Here is a 19106-nt window from a genome sequence, read left to right on the forward strand (position 1 = left end):
TTCCATTCCTGTATCCATTGCACCACCCAGCTGCCCTATGGGGTCAGAAGACCTGATTTCAAATCCTGTCCCTTCCAGTTACCAGCTGTTGGACCTAAAATGAGGAGTTTGTATTAGATCATAATGATAACAACAACTAGTATTGATATCAAGCTTTTTAAGGCTTTCAAAATGCTTTAAAAATATTGCTTCATTTTGTCCTCACAACAACCCTGGGAGGTAGGCATTATTATTTTCCTCATTTTGCCGGTGATAAAACTGAGGCTGGAGGGAGGTGAAGTCACTTGCCCAGGGTCACATAGCTAGGGAGTTATGTGAAGCAGACACTTGGAGTCTTCTTCACTCTGAATTGGGCCCCAAATCCACTCAGCTACCTAACTGCCTACACGCACTCTGAAATAAATCCTACTGGGCTTTAGAGGAACAATCCAACAGAGAACATTTTGACAGTTTCCCCAAGCCAATCCACTTGTTAAAGATTGAATTTGAAGTTAACAAATGCACCACCTAAAATACAGTAAAGTGTTGTAATACAGAGAGCTCTGACTCAGTTTTCTTGGGGAGGGAGAGAGATGAGGCTTAGGCACTGGCCTGGGATACTGCATGAGACCCCTTCTTCCTGTCATTGGATGCTACCAGAGGTCACTTTGGGGCCTATCATTGAGGATTTCCTGTTAGGGACAGGTTATCGGTGTTGAAGCTGTAATCTGGTCCTGGGTCTTTTCCTGGCTTAACCGAGGCATGTTTATTGCTTGTGTACAACGAGGGAGAATTGGACCGTGGACACAGACGTACACTGCCAGTCTCATAGCCAAGCTCTCCTACCAAGGGGGATACAACTGACCGATTTATAGTTTCACAGCTGGGCAGAGGAGACACAGCATGAACTGGGAGTGGTCCAGAGTGGAAAGATGAATGGGGGGGGTGTGGTACCAAGTTAGAAGATTGATGAAGTTATGGTTAGTGGGGCACAGAGACTGGAGAATTGTAGGGAGGACTGCTTAAGGAAGAACAGGCGCTTCCCAGTGTCCTGCCTAGAGGCATAGTTTTCCCTTGAGAACTTATGTCCCAGTGATGTCTTTGGGTTAGTCTGTCCACAAGCCTTTGCAGTGATAGAAATTTCTGTAGAACAGGAAGTGTTAATCTTTTTTGGTTAGTCTCCTTCCCCATTCCCAGACCTCCAATTCCTGCTTTTCAGATTCCTTTTACGTGTCATCTTCTCCTATTAGACTACAAGGTCCTTGAGGGCAGGAACTGTCTTTATTTTTACTTATACTTGTCTCCCTAAATTTTAAGCCCATTTTGTTCAGTTTTTCACTTGTGCCCAACTCTTCATGACCCCATTTCTCAGCAAAGATACTGGAGTGGTTTGCCATTTCCTCCCAAGGAAAACAGGATTAAGTGATTTGCCCAGGGTCACACAGCTAATGAGTGTCTAAGAAGACTTGAACTCACAAAGATAAGTCTTCCAGACTCCAAGCCCAGAGCAGGTTATAAATGTTTGCCTTGACTTGCTTTGTGTCATGGATCTCTTTGGCAGTCTGGCGAAGCCTTTGAACCCTTTCTCAGAATACGTTTTTAAAATACAAAGGATTACCTGAAAATGTTTTACATGATTTCATATGTATAATTGATATCATATTGCTTGCCTTCTCCATGAGTGGGGGAGAGATTGGAGGGAGGGAACAATTAGGAACTCAAAATTTTAAAAAATGAATGCTGGAAATAAATAATAAACTTATTTAAAAAATAAAATACACAGGATTACAAAGGAAACTAGTTATATTGAAATGCAGTTATCAAAATCTATGAAAATACAAAATCACCCAGACCCCAGGTTTAGAACCTCTGTAATCTAGAAGCATAGCCAATAAGATAAGCTGGTAATTCCAAACCAAGGTTCTCCCTTCTCCCCAGTACCCCTGTCCCTCTTCCTGGAGGGCCATCTCTAGTCATCCTCCTGAATGTCTGACAGTGGAACCAGATGGCTCTGGAGGAGATAATGAGGCTGGTGACTTGCAAGTCATGGCATCACCTTCCTGATACCATTGTCCTCTTTGAGAATGAAAGACAGATAGCAACAACTCCCTCTTCTTAGGTTACCGATTCGTTTCTAGGAGGATAATGCCTCAGGAAAGGGGTTTTATCTAATAGCCTCCAAGATTTTAAGGAACCCTCTGTGTATGGAGAAGTAACTTCTGAGGTTTGGGGGAGTGGGATTTGTGAGAAGTTGTTTTTTCAAGTCTTTTGCAATGCTGACTGATGAGGCAATTCCTGCATTTGACCTCTAGAACCCAAGAATGTCTCGGAACTGACTGAAAGTGGAATGGGAGTGAGTTTAGATTCTAGATGACCACTTATTGGCTATGTGCCAGTGGCCCTAACTCTTTGGATGATGGTTAAGGTAGCTGTCCTTTCGGTATTCTTTGAAATCTAAAATTGTGTGAATCTGTAATTAATTTAGTGATCCCCTTGTCCATTATTTTCAAACTTCCTTTCAATTCTCAGTCAATCAACAAGCATTTTATTAAGGATTTATTACATGCCAGGCACTGATGATACAAAGAATGATAAAAACATGGTCCCTGATCTTAAGGAGATAAAATTCCAGTGAAGGAAGACAGCACTTAAACAACTATGTGAAAATAAGATAGACAAAAGAAAACTTGGAAGAAATCTCAGAGGGAAGACACCAGCAATAAGGGGGATCAGAAAAGCCTTCTTTTACTAAAACTGTTAGCAAGGAATAACTATATAATCGTGGATGAGGTCACTTAGCATTTCTGAGCGTCAGTGTCCTCATCTGTAAAATGGGTCTAATCATACCCAAAGTGCCTGCTTTTTAGGGTTGTTTGGTTGAAATGAGCTAATATATGTACGTACCCTTAAAGGGTCAGAGGAGCTTAGCTTCCTGGCTGCCTTCTTCCTCTCCTCTGACTGTCTAACTTGTATCACTGGAAGTAAAAATGAACCTTAAGGCCCAGGAATAATGATAGAGAAGAAAATTTGGGATTATCCATAGGTTGGTAATTGTTTCCCAAATGATCAAAAGCTGGCTACACTTGGCCATATATATGGGAGTCTCTGCTTCTTTGGAGGGAGTTTTCACCCTTTTCTACCAGCCCCAAACTCTGACTGTCCTTTAAATACAAAACATGATGGAGTTTTAATAGAATTTAGTACCACTTAAAAAAGGATTCAGTTTTTGAGTATTACCTGAGATATCAGATGACTTTCATTTGTAAGTGGGTAGGAAAGGTAACGATGTCCAACAGTATTATTTTTGAAACCTGGATCAGAGAAAGAAAGGAGACCTAGTCAGAGACTTAAGAGTTTTCTCTTTGCCAAGTTCCTGCCTTTATTATCTGTCACTCTGTGGGTGGGAGGATTCTGGAGGCTACCACAGCTTTAGAGGTGGAAGAAACCTTAGGGGTCATCTAGGCTAAGGCAGTCACTTTCCTAGCGGTGGTTCCATCAATTAGCCAAATATAGGAAGTCCTTACAATGTTCAGGGCACTGTGCTATGCACTAGGGAAACAAAGACAGAAGTAAAACAGTTGCTGAACAACTAAGATTGATAAAGCACTCACTGTGTGTCAGGCACTGTGCTAAACACATTACCATTATTATCGCTTTCTGTCCTTCTAACAACCCTGGTAGGTAGAGCTATTATTATATCCCCATTTTACAGATGAGGAAACCAAAGCAAAAAGAAGTTAGGTAATAATAATTATAATAGCTAGCATTTATTTTTAATAGTATGTTGTTTTTTCCAATTATATGTATAGACAATTTTTAGCATTCACTTTTACAAAATTTTGACTTCTAAAATTTCCAGAATTTTGAGTTTGCTGACAGAAGTTAAGTGACTTGCCCAGGGTTACCCAGTTAGTAAAGTGTGTGAGGCTGGATTTGAAATCAGATCTTATGCTCTTTTCACTAAGCTACCTACCTTAATGGAGAGTCCCAAGCTGGGATGCGAGAGGCTTGTCATGGGGGATACTGGGTAAAGATCTCCATTATCTTCTTGAAATTAATCATTTTCTTTATTTAATTTCTTATGTACATATATATAGTAAATTCTAGAATTTATTTCCTTTCATACTCAATAAAGAATATAGGAAGCATTAATAAAAATTAGGGGGGGACAAAAAAAATTGAGAATCTGTGCCATAGAAAAAGACAAGGTTAGCTAGTTCTTGTCCCCCAGCAGCTACTGTCCCCTAGAATAGTTGTTATGGGTCTAATCTTCTAAAGTAACCATTATCATGAATTCTCACAAAGGGAGATTAGGAGATGAGACAAGTGAGTCTGACATTCACACCTCTTCATTGTCAGAACTAGGATAAAAACTCAGGTTCTGTTGATAATGTACCACTCAGTCATTCTCCCATCCTCTGGCTGCCTCTCCCTTACAGTTATTTCCCCTTAGACTTCCTTTTTGTACACGAATGCACACTATAATTTTTCAATTGTCAGTGTCTCCACTGAGATCAGCAGAAAAGAGGGGCCAAACTGTATTCAGCTCTTAGGAATTCCCATTGCATGGGCTACAAGTCAGGTTTCGAACTGTGTTTGGGAGAAAACCCACCAGATTCTTCACTAACCAGTAAAATCCATCTTGTGGGACAGAGAGGCCTCTGAGCTGATCCTGCTGAATTCTGAAAAGTGATTCACTTTCTGGGGCTGAAAGAAGCATGGGCCTAGATTTTTTTCTAAATAGTAAGAGCTGATAATTGATGCTTATGTTTGGAAATTTGCTTTTCTGGTACAGACCCATTAACCTTGACCTTATTAGTATGGCAGAGAAGAAGTTAGGTGAGTTTGGAGAAGCCTTATTAGTGAACTCTATAATCAATCTGCCTTTGATCTGAGTCTTTCTGGGGTCCTAGGATCTAGATCCAGGAAGACATCATCTATCTCCATCCCCCCATTAAAAATAATAATGGAAACTAAGACTCAGGAAGTAAAAGGGATTGGCTGATGGTTGCTCAGCTAAGTAGCAGGAGAGGTCATTGGAACTGAAATCTCTAAGAGGAAAATTTGTTTTATTTCTGTGCACAAGCAGGACTTAAAGACAGATGACCTGGGTTCAAGTCTCGGTTCTGGGGTTTTACTACCTGTGTGATTGTAGGGTCCTAGATTCCTGTGGGACAGTAGAAAGAGTTCCAAAGGCCCTGGGTTCAAATTCCAACTCAGTAATTGCTTACTGAGTGTGTGATTTTCCATGACTCACTTAACCTCTCTGGGCCTCAGTTTCCTCATCTGTAAAATGGAGTTGGATTAGATGGCCTCAGAGGTGCTTTCCGGGACTTAAGTCTACAGTCTCTGGTCTAGCCACTTTGACCAAAACACTGATTTAAATAGCTTGAAGTTATTTCTCCCTGACCATTTCCCATAAGCTAATACATTGATAAATAGGGGCAGCTTTGTGAATAGGAAAGAAAACTAGACTTGGGAGTCTAGAGATCTGAGTTCAGGTCTCTGCTCTTTTGTGACTCTTAAGACAAATACAGTGAGAGTAAGATTGACTCCTTCCCTTTTGCCTTCCTGTTCTTCCCCTCCATTGTACCAGTTTTCCCTTGCCTCTTTTATATGAGATAATTTACCCTATTCTGTCTCTCCCTGTCTCTTCTCATTATATTCCTCTCTCAACTCTTAATTTTATTTTTTAGATATCATCCCTTCCTATTCAATTGATCCTGTGCCCTCTCTATGTATACATGTACACATATATACACATAATCACATACATATTCATGCACCCATATACCCTCTTATACATACATATATGCATGTATACATGTATATACACACATTTATATTCCCTTCAACTATCCTCATACTGAGAAAAGTTTCATAAGTTACAATTATCGTTTTTCCATGTGGGAATGTAAACAGTTCGACTTTGATAAGTTCCTTGTGATATCTTTTCCCTGTTTACCTTCTCATGCTTCTCTTGCTTCTTGTATTTGAATGTCAAGTTTTCTATTCAACTCTGGTTTTTTCATCAAGAATGCTTCAAATTCCTCTATTCCACTGAATGACCATATTTTCCCCTGAAACATGATACTCAGTTTTCTGGGTAGGTGATTCTTGGTTTTAATCCCAGCTCCTTTGACCTGCAGAATATCGTATTCCAAGCCCTTCAGAAGATCCTTTAATGTAGAAACTGCTAGATCTTGTGTTATCCTAATTGTGTTTCTGCAATACTCAAATTGTTCCTGATTGTGTTTCTGCAATATTCAAATTGTTTCTTCTTGGCTGCTTGTAATATTTTCTCCTTGACCTGGGAACTCTGGAACCTGGCTATAATATTCCTAGGAGTTTTCTTTTTGGGATCTTTTTCAAGAGGTGATCAGTGAATTCTTTCAATTTCTATTTCGTCCTCTGGTTCAAAAACATCAGGGCAATTTTCCTTGAGAATTTCTTGAAGGATGATTTCTAGGTTCTTTTTTTGATCATGGCTTTCAGGTAGCCCAATAATTTTTAAATGATCTCTCCTGGATATATTTTCCAGGTCTGTGGTTTTCCCAGTGAGATATTTCACATTGCCTTCTGTTTTTTCATCTGTTTGGTTCTGTTTAATAGTATCTTGATTTCTCATAAAATCATTAGCTTCCATTTGCCCCAGTCTAATTGGGTAGGAATTAATTCTCTTCAGTGAGCTTTTGAAATTCCTTCTCCATCTGGCAAATTTGGCTTTTTAAGGCATTCTTCTTCTTATTAGCTTTTTGGGCCTGTTTTGCTATTGAATTAGTCTGTTTTTTAAGGTGTTATTTTCTTGTCAGGTTGACTCTCTTTTCATGATTTTCTTGCATCATTCTCATTTCTCTTCCCAATTTCTCCTTTCCTTCTCTTACTCGATTTTCAAAATCCTTCTTGAGCTCCTCCATGGCCTATAACCAGTTCATATTTTTCTTGGAAGCTAAAACTGCGAGTTCATGCGGGACCAGGCTAAGTGCCCAGTGTGCTGAGATGGACCCTCCCTGTAGGCCTGCTGGGCTGCCTTCAGTGGGAGATCTGTTTCTCTCACTTTGTGGGTTCTGTAGCTCTGAAATTTATTTAGAGTCATATTTTATAGGCATTTGAGGTGGTTATGGGGGAGCTCACAGAGTTTTCCTGTTTTTTTGCTGCCATCTTGGTTTTGCCCCCCCCCCCCAAAGGTGGTTTCTTTGCATGCAGCCTGTCTTGGTATTCTTAGGCCAATATGAGAGATTTGAGATCATGCCAGAGGGAACTGTGTGGCAGTGAGAATGGAAATATTTAGGAAAAAATCTCCCTTCACAGCTAGATTTTTTTTTTACTTTTTTATTTGGAGGGGGAAAGGCAGGGCAATTGGGGTTAAGTGAATTGCTCAAGGTTACATGGCTAGTAAGAGTTAAGTGTCTGAGGTCATATTTGAACTCAGGTCCTCGTGACTCCAGGGCTGGTGCTCTGTTCACTGCACCACCTAGCTGCCCCTCCCAGCTAGATTTTGATTCCAAGAGAACTTGGATTCAGCTCTAGGTGGGGTGGGTAAAAGATGAAATGATGGAGAACAAAAGTTTAATCTGAGCACATAGATTTTGTTGTTGTTTATCCTTCATTCTCAAAGAGGACCAATGACATTGTGAGGGTGATGTCTTGACTTGCAAGTGAATTGGATTTAAGTGAGGCAGAGCTGTCAGAGCCATCAGCCTCACTCTGTCTTCCAGAGTCATCGAAGTCCAGTGGTGACAGTTAAGATGACAGATGATCGCTCAGGATGCAGTGGGTGACCTTGGGCTTTCTACCTCTTTTTTCTTTGTAAGAATTGGGGTTAAGTAACTTGCTCAAGGTTACACGGCCAGTTGTTTCTGGGTGTGGCACTAAGTATCTGAGCCTGGATTTGATCCCCAGGTTATCCCGACACTGGGGCTGGTGCTGTTACTCACTGAGCCACCTGGCCTCCCCTAAGTAATTGGGGTTAAGTAACTTGCTCTAGGTTACACGGCCAGTTGTTTCTGGGTGTGGCACTAAGTATCTGAGCCACCTCGATGCCCCATGGGCTTTCTAAATTAAGGTCTTTCCCAGGTTTCAGTTTGTCTAAGGCAATGCCCATTCAATTTATTAAGCAATGCAAGCTGGTTACATAGCAAAGCAAGACCAGATCTTCCCAGCTCAGGCCTGGACCTGGGGAGATAGACTTTTGAACATTAAAAACAATCAAGTAGGATCAATTAATAAAAAGGAAACAATACCACATTAGGTAATCTGATTACTAATTGGAGGAAAGATTAGGGACTTTCTAAATTGGGAGGGGGAGAGTGAACAGGTACATTTCCCTGACAGATAAGACATGTGTGTTTCTTGAGATGTACAAGTATGAGAAAACTTCTTGCATCAATCATTGGGTCTGATTAAGTTTCTTGTCAGCATATCCTAGGTTCTTAGTTCGGGATCTCTAACCAGCAGGTAGTGGTGGTCCAGCTTTCCAACCATTTAAGGCTAGATTCAGACAGTGCAATAAAGTTTTCTTCAGTTCTCCTAATCAAATAAAGTTTTCTTATAGGACAGAAATTGGACTAGACCCACAACCAAGCTATCTCAAGAATTGAGTCATAAGATAGATTCAGTGTGGTTTATACCATTCCCAAAATTCACCACTGCTGTCCTAATCCCCTCAATTTCCTTATTGGTTCTATTCCTTAATATTTGTGTGGTCATAGGACCATTGACTTGTAGTGAGTTGGAGCTTAGTGGTCATCAGGTCCAATCTGCTCATTTTACAGATGACGAAACTGAGTCCCAGGGATGCTTAGTGTCTTGCCCAGAATCAAACATCTAATGAGTATCTAGGGTAAGATTTGAACCCCCATCATCCTGAATTCAAGCCCAACATTCTGTAAATTATGCTATGCTCTCTCTTGGGAAAATTGTTAAACCTGTCTAGGACTTGTTTTCCTTAGGCATAGGGTTGAAAGAGACCATAGTATTCTAGGGAAAGAATTCTAAACCTTTTTTTGTGTGTGTCATGGGATCCTTTGGCAATCTGATGAAATCTCAGAATAATGTTTGTTTAGCTGTTTATCATAACTGAAGGAAGTACTAAGTTAGCCATTATTGAAAATAAAGATGTAATTTCTTCCCCTCTCCCCCCCTCCATCCAAGTTCATGATCCCCTAAAATCTATCCAAGGACCTCTGTATAAGCCAGTAAGAAGGTCAAGGTTAATGGCCCTGCACCAAGGAGCAAATTTTCAAATAGCATCAATTACTAGCTCTTACCATATAGACCTCTCTCTTATACCAGGCTAAAAACCCCTGATTTAGAACCAAAAGGGATTTTAGATGGCATATGGTTCAACCCCCTTATTTTACAGCTGTGGCAACTGAGGCCCAGGGTGGTGCCAAGGTTCTTCTAAAATCACTTCTCCCTCTGGGGAAGTTTCCTCATTTGTAAAAGAAAGGGATGGGCTAGATGGGTCTCTGAGGGCCTTATAATTCTAAATCTGAGCCCATCAAGAAAAGCTTGGAGTTGGCACTCTGTATGTGGAGGTGGCCCAGCTTGGTTTAGGTTGGAATGAGTCTTGAGGTTCTGTCAGAGAGGAAGTGAAGTGGTTCAGGATCAAACCCAAGACCCTGCCCATAGAAGGATGGGTGTTGACCTGTTGGCTGTGGTTCGACATTCAGACTTCTCTTCGTCTGTTTCTACCTCTTCTACCATCAGGAACTGAGTTCATTTCAGAGCTTCCACCTGGCTAATCCCGACTGGAGGAGGGAATTTTCCCAGACATTGTTTGCCTTAATCTTTATCTCTCCCTCCATTTTGAGTTTGGCAATCAGGAGAGCTGGGAGTTCTTTTGTGGGAAGGTTCCAAGTCTATGAATCTTTCTTGGGGGAAAGAAAGTCAGCATAACTTGATGTTGACTGTGAACAGAATTACAATATTGCAAGGGAAACATTTCCTTCTAGTGGGATTTCAGGTCCCTCTAAATCAGATGTATTGATTGATTGATTGTTGATCTGTTTATTTCTGGGCATCCTGTTTGCCCCTCCCCAGTGGAGAATAAGCTGCTTCAGAGCAAAAAATGTTTTCTTTTTTTTTGCTTTTTTGGAGGGTAATTGGGGTTAAGTGACTTGCCCAAGGCCACATGGCTAGTTTTTGTATTAAGTGTCTGAGGCCATATTTGAACTTAGGTCCTCCTGACTCCAGGGCCGGTGCTCTACTCACTGTGCCACCAGCTGCCCATGTTTTATTTTTTTTCTCTGTATCCCCAATGCTTAGCACATTTTAGGTGCTTAATAAATGTTCATTCATTAATTCATTTATTAGTTCTGAAAACAATGAGAATCTAAGCTCTCTGGAAATGGAGATAGGGTGATCTCCCATTTGACAAATTCAGAGGCTACAGTATAAAAGACACTGTGCTATGCCCTCTGTTGGATACAATGTTGTACAAGGAACAGAAGGAAACAAGCCTTTTTTGAGCACCTCCTATGTACTTTACAAATATCATCCTGTGAGTTTATGGTTTGTTAGGAGAGAAGAGAGAAGCACAAAGATGTCTTCTGTACATGCTGTATGCAGTAAGTTGGGAGAAGGGAAAGAAATAAACATTGTTTTATTAATTAATTTACCTACTTTTAGTTTACAACATTCAGTCCCACAGCCCCAGGAGTTTCCAGTTTCCTACCCCTCCCTTTCTTTCCTGCCCCGCTCCATGGCAGCATGCAATCAGATATAGGGTCTTCGAGTACCTTCACATCAAACATCAGGTTATAAAGGAGGATTATAACCGATGAAATGAGCAATGGGAAAGAGGAAACAAAACAAGAGAAAGAAAGAGAGCAGGTAGTTGGCTTCAGTCTGCATTCAGACACTAGTTCCATCATGAGTCTTCTGGAGTTGTCTTATAGCCTTGCATTGCTGAGAGGAGCCCAGTCTATCAAGGTTAGTTGTCACACATACGTCGTGTCTGTGATTGTGTACAATGTTCTCTGGGATCTGCTCTTATTATTATTATGAAGTCCATCTGCTCCTCATTTCTTATACCACAATAGTATTCCACTACATTCATATACTACAACTTGTTCAGCCATTCCCCAGTTGATGGGCATCCCCTTGAATTAGAATTCCTTGCTACTACAAAAAGAGCCACTTCTATGATGTCTTTGGGATACAACCCTAGAAGTGGTATTGCTGGGTCAAAGGGTATGCACTTATTTATAGCCCTTTGGGCATAGTTCCAGATTGTTCTAATCAATAGTGATTTAGAGCATTTTTTCATATGCTCATAGATATCTTTAATTTCTTCCTCTGAAAACTGCCTGTTCATATCCTTTCACCATTTATCAATTGGGGAATAACTTGCATTCTTATAGATTTTACTAAATTCTCAGTATATTTTAGAAATGAGGCCTTTATCAGACACACTGGTTATAAAAATTCTTTCCCAATTTTCCACTTCCCTCTTAATCTTGGTTATGTTGGATTTATTTGTACAGAACCTTTTCAGTTTAATGTAATCAAAATTATCCATTTTGTATTTTATAATGCTCTCTAACTCTTTTTTGGTCGGTCATAAAATCTTCCCTTCTCCATAAATCTGACTTGTAAACTATTCCTTGCTTTCCCAGATTGCTTATAGTATCAGCCTTTATACTTAGATCATGCACCCATTTAGACTTGATTTTGGTATATGGTGTTAGATATTGGTCTATGTCCAGTTTCTGCCATACTATTTTCCAGTTTTCCCAGTAGTTTTTGTCAAATAGTGAATTCTTATCCCCAAAACTGGAGTCTTTGGGTTTATCAAACAGTAGATTACTATACTCATTGACTTTTGAGTCTCGTGTGCCCAATCCATTCCATTGATCCACTACTCTATTCCTCAGCCAGTACCAAGTAGTTTTGATGACTGCTGCTTTATAATACAGATTAAAATGTGGTATGGCTAGGCCACCTTCCCTAGCATTTCTTTTCATTAATTCCCTTGAGATATTCTGGACTTTTTGTTCTTCCAAATAAATTTTGTTACTATTTTTTCTAGCTCTATAAAGTAATTTTTTTTTGGTAGATTGATTGGTATGGCACTAAATATGTAATTTAATTTAGGTAAAATTGTCACTTTTATTATATTAGCTCAACCCAGCCATGATGTTTTTCCAATTAGTTAGATCTGACTTTTATTTGTGTGAGTAGTGTTTTGTAATTGTGTTCATATAGGCCCTAGATTTGTTTTGGTGGGTAGATTCCCAAATATTTTATTATGTCTACAGTAACTTTAAATGAGATTTCTCTTTCTGTCTCTTGCTGTTGGATTTCATTAGAAATATATAGGAATGCCAAGAATTTATGTGGGTTTATTTTATATCCTGCAACTTTGCCAAATTTACTTATTACCTCAAGTAGTTTTTTACTTGTTTCTCTAAGTATATCTTCAAATCATCTGCAAAGAGTGATAGCTTGGTCTCTTTTTTGCCTAATTTGATTACTTCAATTTCTTTTTCTTCTCTTATTGCTACTGGTAACATTTCTAATACCAAATTGAATAAGAGGGGTGATAGTGGACATTCTTGTTTCACCCCTGATCTTATTGGAAATGCTTCTAGCTTATCCCTATTACATATACTACCTGCTGATGGTTTCAGATAGATGCTATTTATTAAAGAAGACTCCATTTATTCCTCTACTTTCCAGTGTTTTTAATAGGAATGGGTGTTGTATTTTGTCAAAAGCCTTTTCTGCATCCACTGAGACAATCACCTGGTTTCTGCTAGTTTTGTTGTTGATATAATCACTTATACTGACAGTTTTCCCAAGTTTCCATCCTTGCATTCCTGGAATAAATTCTACCTGATCAAAGTGTATTATTCTCATGATAAGTTGCTGTGGTCTTTTTGCTAATATTTTATTTAAAATTTTTGCATCTATATTCATGAGGGAAATTGGTCTATAATTTTCTTTCTCTGTTTTGTCTCTTCCCAGTTTAGATATCAGTACCATATTTGTGTAATAAAAACAATTTGGTAGGATTCCTTCTTCTCTAATTAGAATAAACATTTATTAAGCACTGTATGCTTCATTGTACTAATCACTTTACAAACATTATCTCATTTGATAAGAATCATGGGAATGGTGCAAAGTGCCAGGAGGGGCCCAGACAAGTTCTCTTGCTATATGATCTTAGGCAACTCATTGTCTAGGCCTCAATTTCCCCTTCAGGAATATGAGAGAGTGGGATTCAGAACACTGGAGAGAATGGTGGATCTGAATCCATGGAACCTGAATTGAAAACTTGGCTCTATATACTTATGATTAAATTGTAAGCTCCTTGAGGGAACTGATTTATATTTTGCCTCTTTTTGTATCCCCCAGCACTGAGCAAGAGTACCTGGCACATAGTAGGTGTTTAATAAATGTTGATTGATTTATTATGACCTTTGCAACTTAGGGCTAGTTGTTTTGCCTCTCCTGGCCCTTCCAACTCTAGATCTTGTGGTCTCCAATATTCCTTCTTCCAGCTTTGCATCTTGTCTATGCTACAATTGTCAACTGGAGAGGTCAGGGGAAAGGCAGTATCGTATAAGATGAGAATCTGCAGTATTGAGAAAATCTCCTTATATCTACTTTCAATCCCTCAGACATTAAATGAAACCCATTTTTTTGTCCTGCTCTTGATGGAGCTGGAGCTGTCTACATAACCCAACTAAGGAACTAAGATTTAAAAATGCTAAAAACTTTCTCCTGAATTCATCAAATTAAACATAGTGACTGCAGTTACCAGAACAAGCTTCAGGGAAGATAGGGCAGTTCATTTTAAAAAAGTGGTAAGACCCTACCATACACTCTGTTATTTGGACATAAATCTGCAGGTGATCCTCTGTCAATATTCCAGACCCCAGTGGTCACCATTGACCTGAACTTACCATGAAGATCCAAGGTCTCATGGGGCTGACAAGGATCTAAGAGAGATGAGGATACTGGGGAAGGTCTAAAGTAGTTTAATGCCTTTTCCCAAAGTAAAACAAGTAAGCTCAAACCCAGCTCCTCTTCTCTTTCCACTGTACAATTTTACAGTCTTATTAGATAGTTGCCTAGGGCAGAGTCACAGCCAGTATGTGTCAGAGGAAGGACTCCAACTCAGATCTTCTTGGCTGTGAAGCCAACTCTCTATTTTTTGTACTGCTCTGCCTTTCCTGTCAATGCTGTTCCTTCGAGTGAATATTGTAAAATTATTTTTTTAATTCATCTCTACAAAAGAATGACAAGGTCTCTTCAAACTCAACTAAAAAAAAAAAGAAAATGGGGTGGATTCTTTCAAATCAATGCTTCTGGTATCATGAATCAGTCAGAAACATGATTGTGGGTTCCACCTGGGCTGTCTCATTTCAGAAGCAACCATCGCCTTTCTTCCCCTGTCCGTAGCAACAGAGAGCTTGAGCAGCACTTGAAAATTTTTCTCTCAACCTTTTTTTTTTGGGCTGGCAGACATTCTGTTCTCCTAAACATCTATTTTCCATAATGATAGCTCCTCTTGCATGGAGCTATTTGAATCCCAGATGATTAATCAAGCTTATGAATTAGAAATGGAAAAAAAAAAGAATATTCCCAAGTTCATGTTTCTGTCAGTGCCTGCCTATTCGTCTGTAAATATCACTTACTTAATTGTATCCAGGGCTTTATATAGAATATTTTTATATATCCTGAGACATGGGGCTTTCCCTCTTTCTTCTTTGGAAACCTAACTGCTAATTGTTCCTGTTTTGTTTTGGTTTTTGGTTTGGGGCTGGGGCATGCTGTTTCATTGGAGTGGAGACACCTGCTCTGTCATGCAATCAGTTAAAACCAGAAAGGAATTTAGAGGTCAGTCTTCTAGGTACAGATTAGGAAACTGAGATCCAAAGCTGCTGTGACTTTTCCAAAGTCACCCAGGTAAGTAAAGGAAACTGAGTGCTTTCAGTGGTGCTATTTCTAGTCTCAGAAAGTTGCCAGGGACACTGAGATTACTCTGAGACGCTGTGTGCTCTGCCATATTGTCTCCTTTCCAGTTCTGTGAGATGGTGATGTCGCATATTTGTACTGAGTTAATGAGATTGATAGGGAGCTCTACTATTGAATTTGGAAGCAAGACCGGGTTATAGTGTAGAGCATCCATTTTGGTTTCTTTTCAAATACTAACCAAGGAAACCTAGTCATTGGTTGTGGGGAAGAAAGATGGTAGGAGGCAGACCCTTCTGGGGAGCAGGAGTCAGCCAAGGGGATTTGTCAATGGGAGCCAAATGGTTCAACAGCCAGTGAGAAAGCTGCAGCTTCCCAAATGACAACAGGAGATAGCAGACACAGTCACCAGGACTAATTATAAGGCAAACTTTGGAGAGTTAGTATAGAAAAGATTGAGTGCTGAGAAGGTTTCATCGTTTTCCTGATGTACCCAAATATTACTGCAGAATGTATCTATGAGAAAGCAGGGTGTGGGATAGGAGGTAGAGAGCTGACCTTAGAATCAGGAAGACCTGGTTTCAAGTTTCATCTCTGATAGTCACTGACTGTCTGACCGTGGGCAGGTCACTTAATGGCTCTCAGTTCCCCCAGGCAACTTGCTAAGACTCTGAGTTAGTGGAGAATTTTTGATTTGGAGGGAGTTTCTTCAGCATGAGTTCCTGTATCTGTCTGGTCCCCAAAACACAGCAAGGTGAGAAGGAAGTGTGACCTAAGGGATAGAGAATCAGCCTTGACATCAGAAAGACACCCCCACACACACACTTACCCCCACTCACAGACAGCTAGGTGGTGCAGGGGATAGTGCACCAGCCCTAGAGTCAGAAGGAATGTTCAAATTCATCCTCAGACACTTACTAGCTGTGTGACCCTGGGCAAGTCACTTAACCCCAGTTGCCCCCCCCCCCCAAAAGATAAGAGATCTGATTTCAAATTTGACATCTGACCTCTTTACCTTTGTGACCATGGACAAGTCACAAAATTTCACTGTGCTCCTAAGTCATTTTCTGAACCAGGGCTTCTTATTTTTAGCATCTGGTCCACAAATTCCTCAGGTTGGGTAGGTGAATAGATTTCAAGAGGTTCATGAACTTGGATGTGAAAAAAAAGATTCCATCTTCGTTTTTACCAACTTCTAACTGAAACAAGAAGTACTGAAAGTTATGGCTAAGCAGATAGGGCATCGGAAAGAACTGAGTTCACATCTGGTCTCAGATACTTAGTCATTGTGTAGTCCTGCTTAAGTCACTTCACCCTGTTTGCCTCAGTTTCCTCATCTGTCAAATGAGCTGGAGAAGGAAATGGCAAACCACTCTAGTATCTCTGCCAAAAAAACCTCAAATGGGGTCACAAGGAGTCAGACACAAGTGAAAAATAACTGAACAAAATTTAAAGTTAGCATTTGTTTCAATTATTCATGTAGGCAACAGATATTATCTTGAGAAAGGGTCCATAGACTTTGCTAGGCTGCCAGCCAGGGCTCTGTGACCCAGCAAAGATGAAAAACCCAGCTGTAGACACTGTAAATTACAGCTGAATTGTCAAGGTGCATGGATGAAGGGAGTTTTTCTACAGCAATTCCCTTCACCCACCAAGGAAATAATAGATCAGAGCCATTGTGTGTGTGTCTGTGTGTCTATATGTGTAGACACACATTCACACATGTATTATCAGTATAAGAGAGGCAACAAGAAGGTCTGGGTTCAAGCCCCATTCTGCTGCTTTCTCATCATCTGTTGATCATTTTGGTTTCCCTGGAGAGATATCCTTGGCTCACCCCTGCTCCCTGGAGGGATCTACCTCCTACCTTCTTTCTTCTCCACACCCAATGACTGTTGCCTTGGTAAGTCTTTGAAAAAAAAAAGCAAATGGATAACCCCTAAGGAAGTCCCTAAACCTCTCAGAGCTCCAGGAAGGCAACTGCCTCAAATTTAGTTTCAGAATACGTACATGTGGTCTCTCTCATGCATCTATGAGCACCTTGAGGGCAGGCATGAACCTTGCCTTTCTCTGTAGCATCAGATTAGTACAGTGCCTGGAAGGTATGATTGTTATTCGGTCCTTTCAGTTGTATCTCACTCTTCATGACCCCATTTGGGGTTTTCTTGGCAGTGACACTGGAGTGGTTTGCCATTTCTACATCCTGCTCATTTTACATATGAGGCAACTGAGGCAAACAGAGTTAAGAGACTTGCCCAGGGTCATACAGCTGGTAAGAGTCTGAGTCCAGATTTGAACTCAGAAAGATAAATCTTCCTGACTCCAAGCCAGGCATTCTTTCCACTACTCCACTTAGCTTCCCATTCTGGAATATAATAAACACTTAATAAATGCTTGTTGGCTGATGATGACTAACATAGTCAGACCTGCACTTGAGGAAAATTTTATAGCTGTTTCCTCTGCTAGAAGGTAAGCTCCCTGAAGGCAGGAACAGCTTCATTTTTGTCTGTACGACTCTAATACCTACTTGAAACAATGCTTGGCATTTAGTAAATGCTTAATAAATGCTTGTTAACTGAGTGATCTGCATTGGTAGAAGGGATTTCTTTCCATCAGTTTCCTGGACCAGTCTAGACCTGAAAAAATTCAGTGTATAGTATATATGCCTACATGTGATATATCTGTATGCATGTACATATCCACATCTATAGTTCATGTTCCTTCACATTTTTTTTTTTTTTTTTGCTTTTTGGAGGGGGGAAGGCAGGGCAGTTGGGATTAGGTGACTTGCTCAAGGTCACACAGCTAGTAAGTGTTAAGTGTTTGAGGCCAGATTTGAACTCAGGTCCTCCTGACTCCAGGGCTGGTACTCTATTCACCCATGCCACCTAGCCACCCCCATGTTCCTTCACATTTTAAAAATAGGAGAATTTTTTTAAAAAATCAATGATTTTTTTTAAATTTAGAAATTGATATAGAAAAGTTGAAGAAATACAGACCATCCTATAGGACTGTGCTTCTCCAGCTTGGTGCAAATGAGCTGTCATCCATAGCTCCTGATAGAGCACCAACCCTGAGGGTTGGACTGAATACAGAATAGGGTACAAGGAAACTTCTTGTGGAAAAATGGCCAAAAAAAAAAAAAAAGAAGAAAAAGCCCTTAAAAAGCCAATCGGCGTGCATGTATGTGCATTATTTCAGGGCCATGGCATGAAAAGACCCTTCCGCTTATTATTATCACCCTTGTTGAAAATCAAGAAATGAAAACACAGCCTAAGCACTGTATTATTGTGGCACATAGCAAGCAATTGGAAAGAGCTTCGTTTTAGGATTACAAGCATTGGTTTTGTTATCTTCCTGTTCAAAGAATTTAATAGAAATCTTATTTCTTTTGTTAAAAAAAAAATAGGTTATTCTTGGTGAGAATTTGACTTCCAATTGCCCCGAAGTTATCTATGAAATTAAAGAAGAAACACCTGTTTTCCACAAACTTGTTCCTGACCCAGAGAATAATACCTACATCTACCTAGCATCTGGGAAAGAGGTAGGTAGAAACACCCACCTGAGCTCCCGACTTCTAAATAAAATTGTTTAATTGATGTCATTTTCCAGCAGCAAAGTGTTCCCTTTGAACTGCACAGTTTAAATAGTGCTTGGAGACTCTGAATAGGCCAGCACCAATTCTTGGGAATCAAATTTAAAAATCTGTCAGTAAGTAACTAGGAAATATTACCTATTTAGACATTTTTATTATTGGCTATATTTCCAGAGCCCAGGTTTTCAAAGGTGGGGGTGTGCTTGCAAATGGGTGCATGAGGAGGGTAACTGAATTTGCCATTCTTGCTGGATTTAGCACTTTTAATAATACCTGTACGGCCAACCTCCCAGGGCAGCCATGGTGGCAGAGATCAAATTAGATTACCTTTGTCAAGGGCTTTGAAGAATATTCAAACGCTTTATAAATGTCGACTGTTGTTATTGTTATTGTCTCCAAAATGGATGGCTGTATAGGTTTAGTAATCTACCCTATGGGACATCCCTTTGAATTTGGTGTTGGAGATTAATGTTGGGCCAGAGACTTCATGCACCATGCTGGAATACAAATTCTTTGCTTTTGCTTTTGTTTTTGTTTTTAAATGAAATGTATGTCATGTTTTACTTTTCCATGTTGGTTACTTGGTTATTTTAGTAGTCTTGCCCTT

The 19106-nt window shown here is 39.9% G+C and overlaps 1 protein-coding gene across 1 annotated transcript in view; it reads left to right on the plus strand.

The window, feature by feature from the left end:
- Positions 1-19106, plus strand: part of PLXNC1 (plexin C1) — a 226955-nt gene that overhangs the window by 23837 nt on the left and 184012 nt on the right. Inside the window, exon 3 of the mRNA XM_069095172.1 lies at positions 18314-18448. Within this exon, the coding sequence (XP_068951273.1) occupies positions 18314-18448 (135 nt within the window). The remainder of the gene's footprint in view (positions 1-18313; positions 18449-19106) is intronic.

Source organism: Petaurus breviceps, unplaced genomic scaffold (genome assembly GCF_028583685.1).
Source record: "Petaurus breviceps papuanus isolate PSGF00001 unplaced genomic scaffold, PetGlider_PUasm1.0 225, whole genome shotgun sequence".
NCBI classification, from domain to species: Eukaryota; Metazoa; Chordata; class Mammalia; order Diprotodontia; family Petauridae; genus Petaurus; species Petaurus breviceps.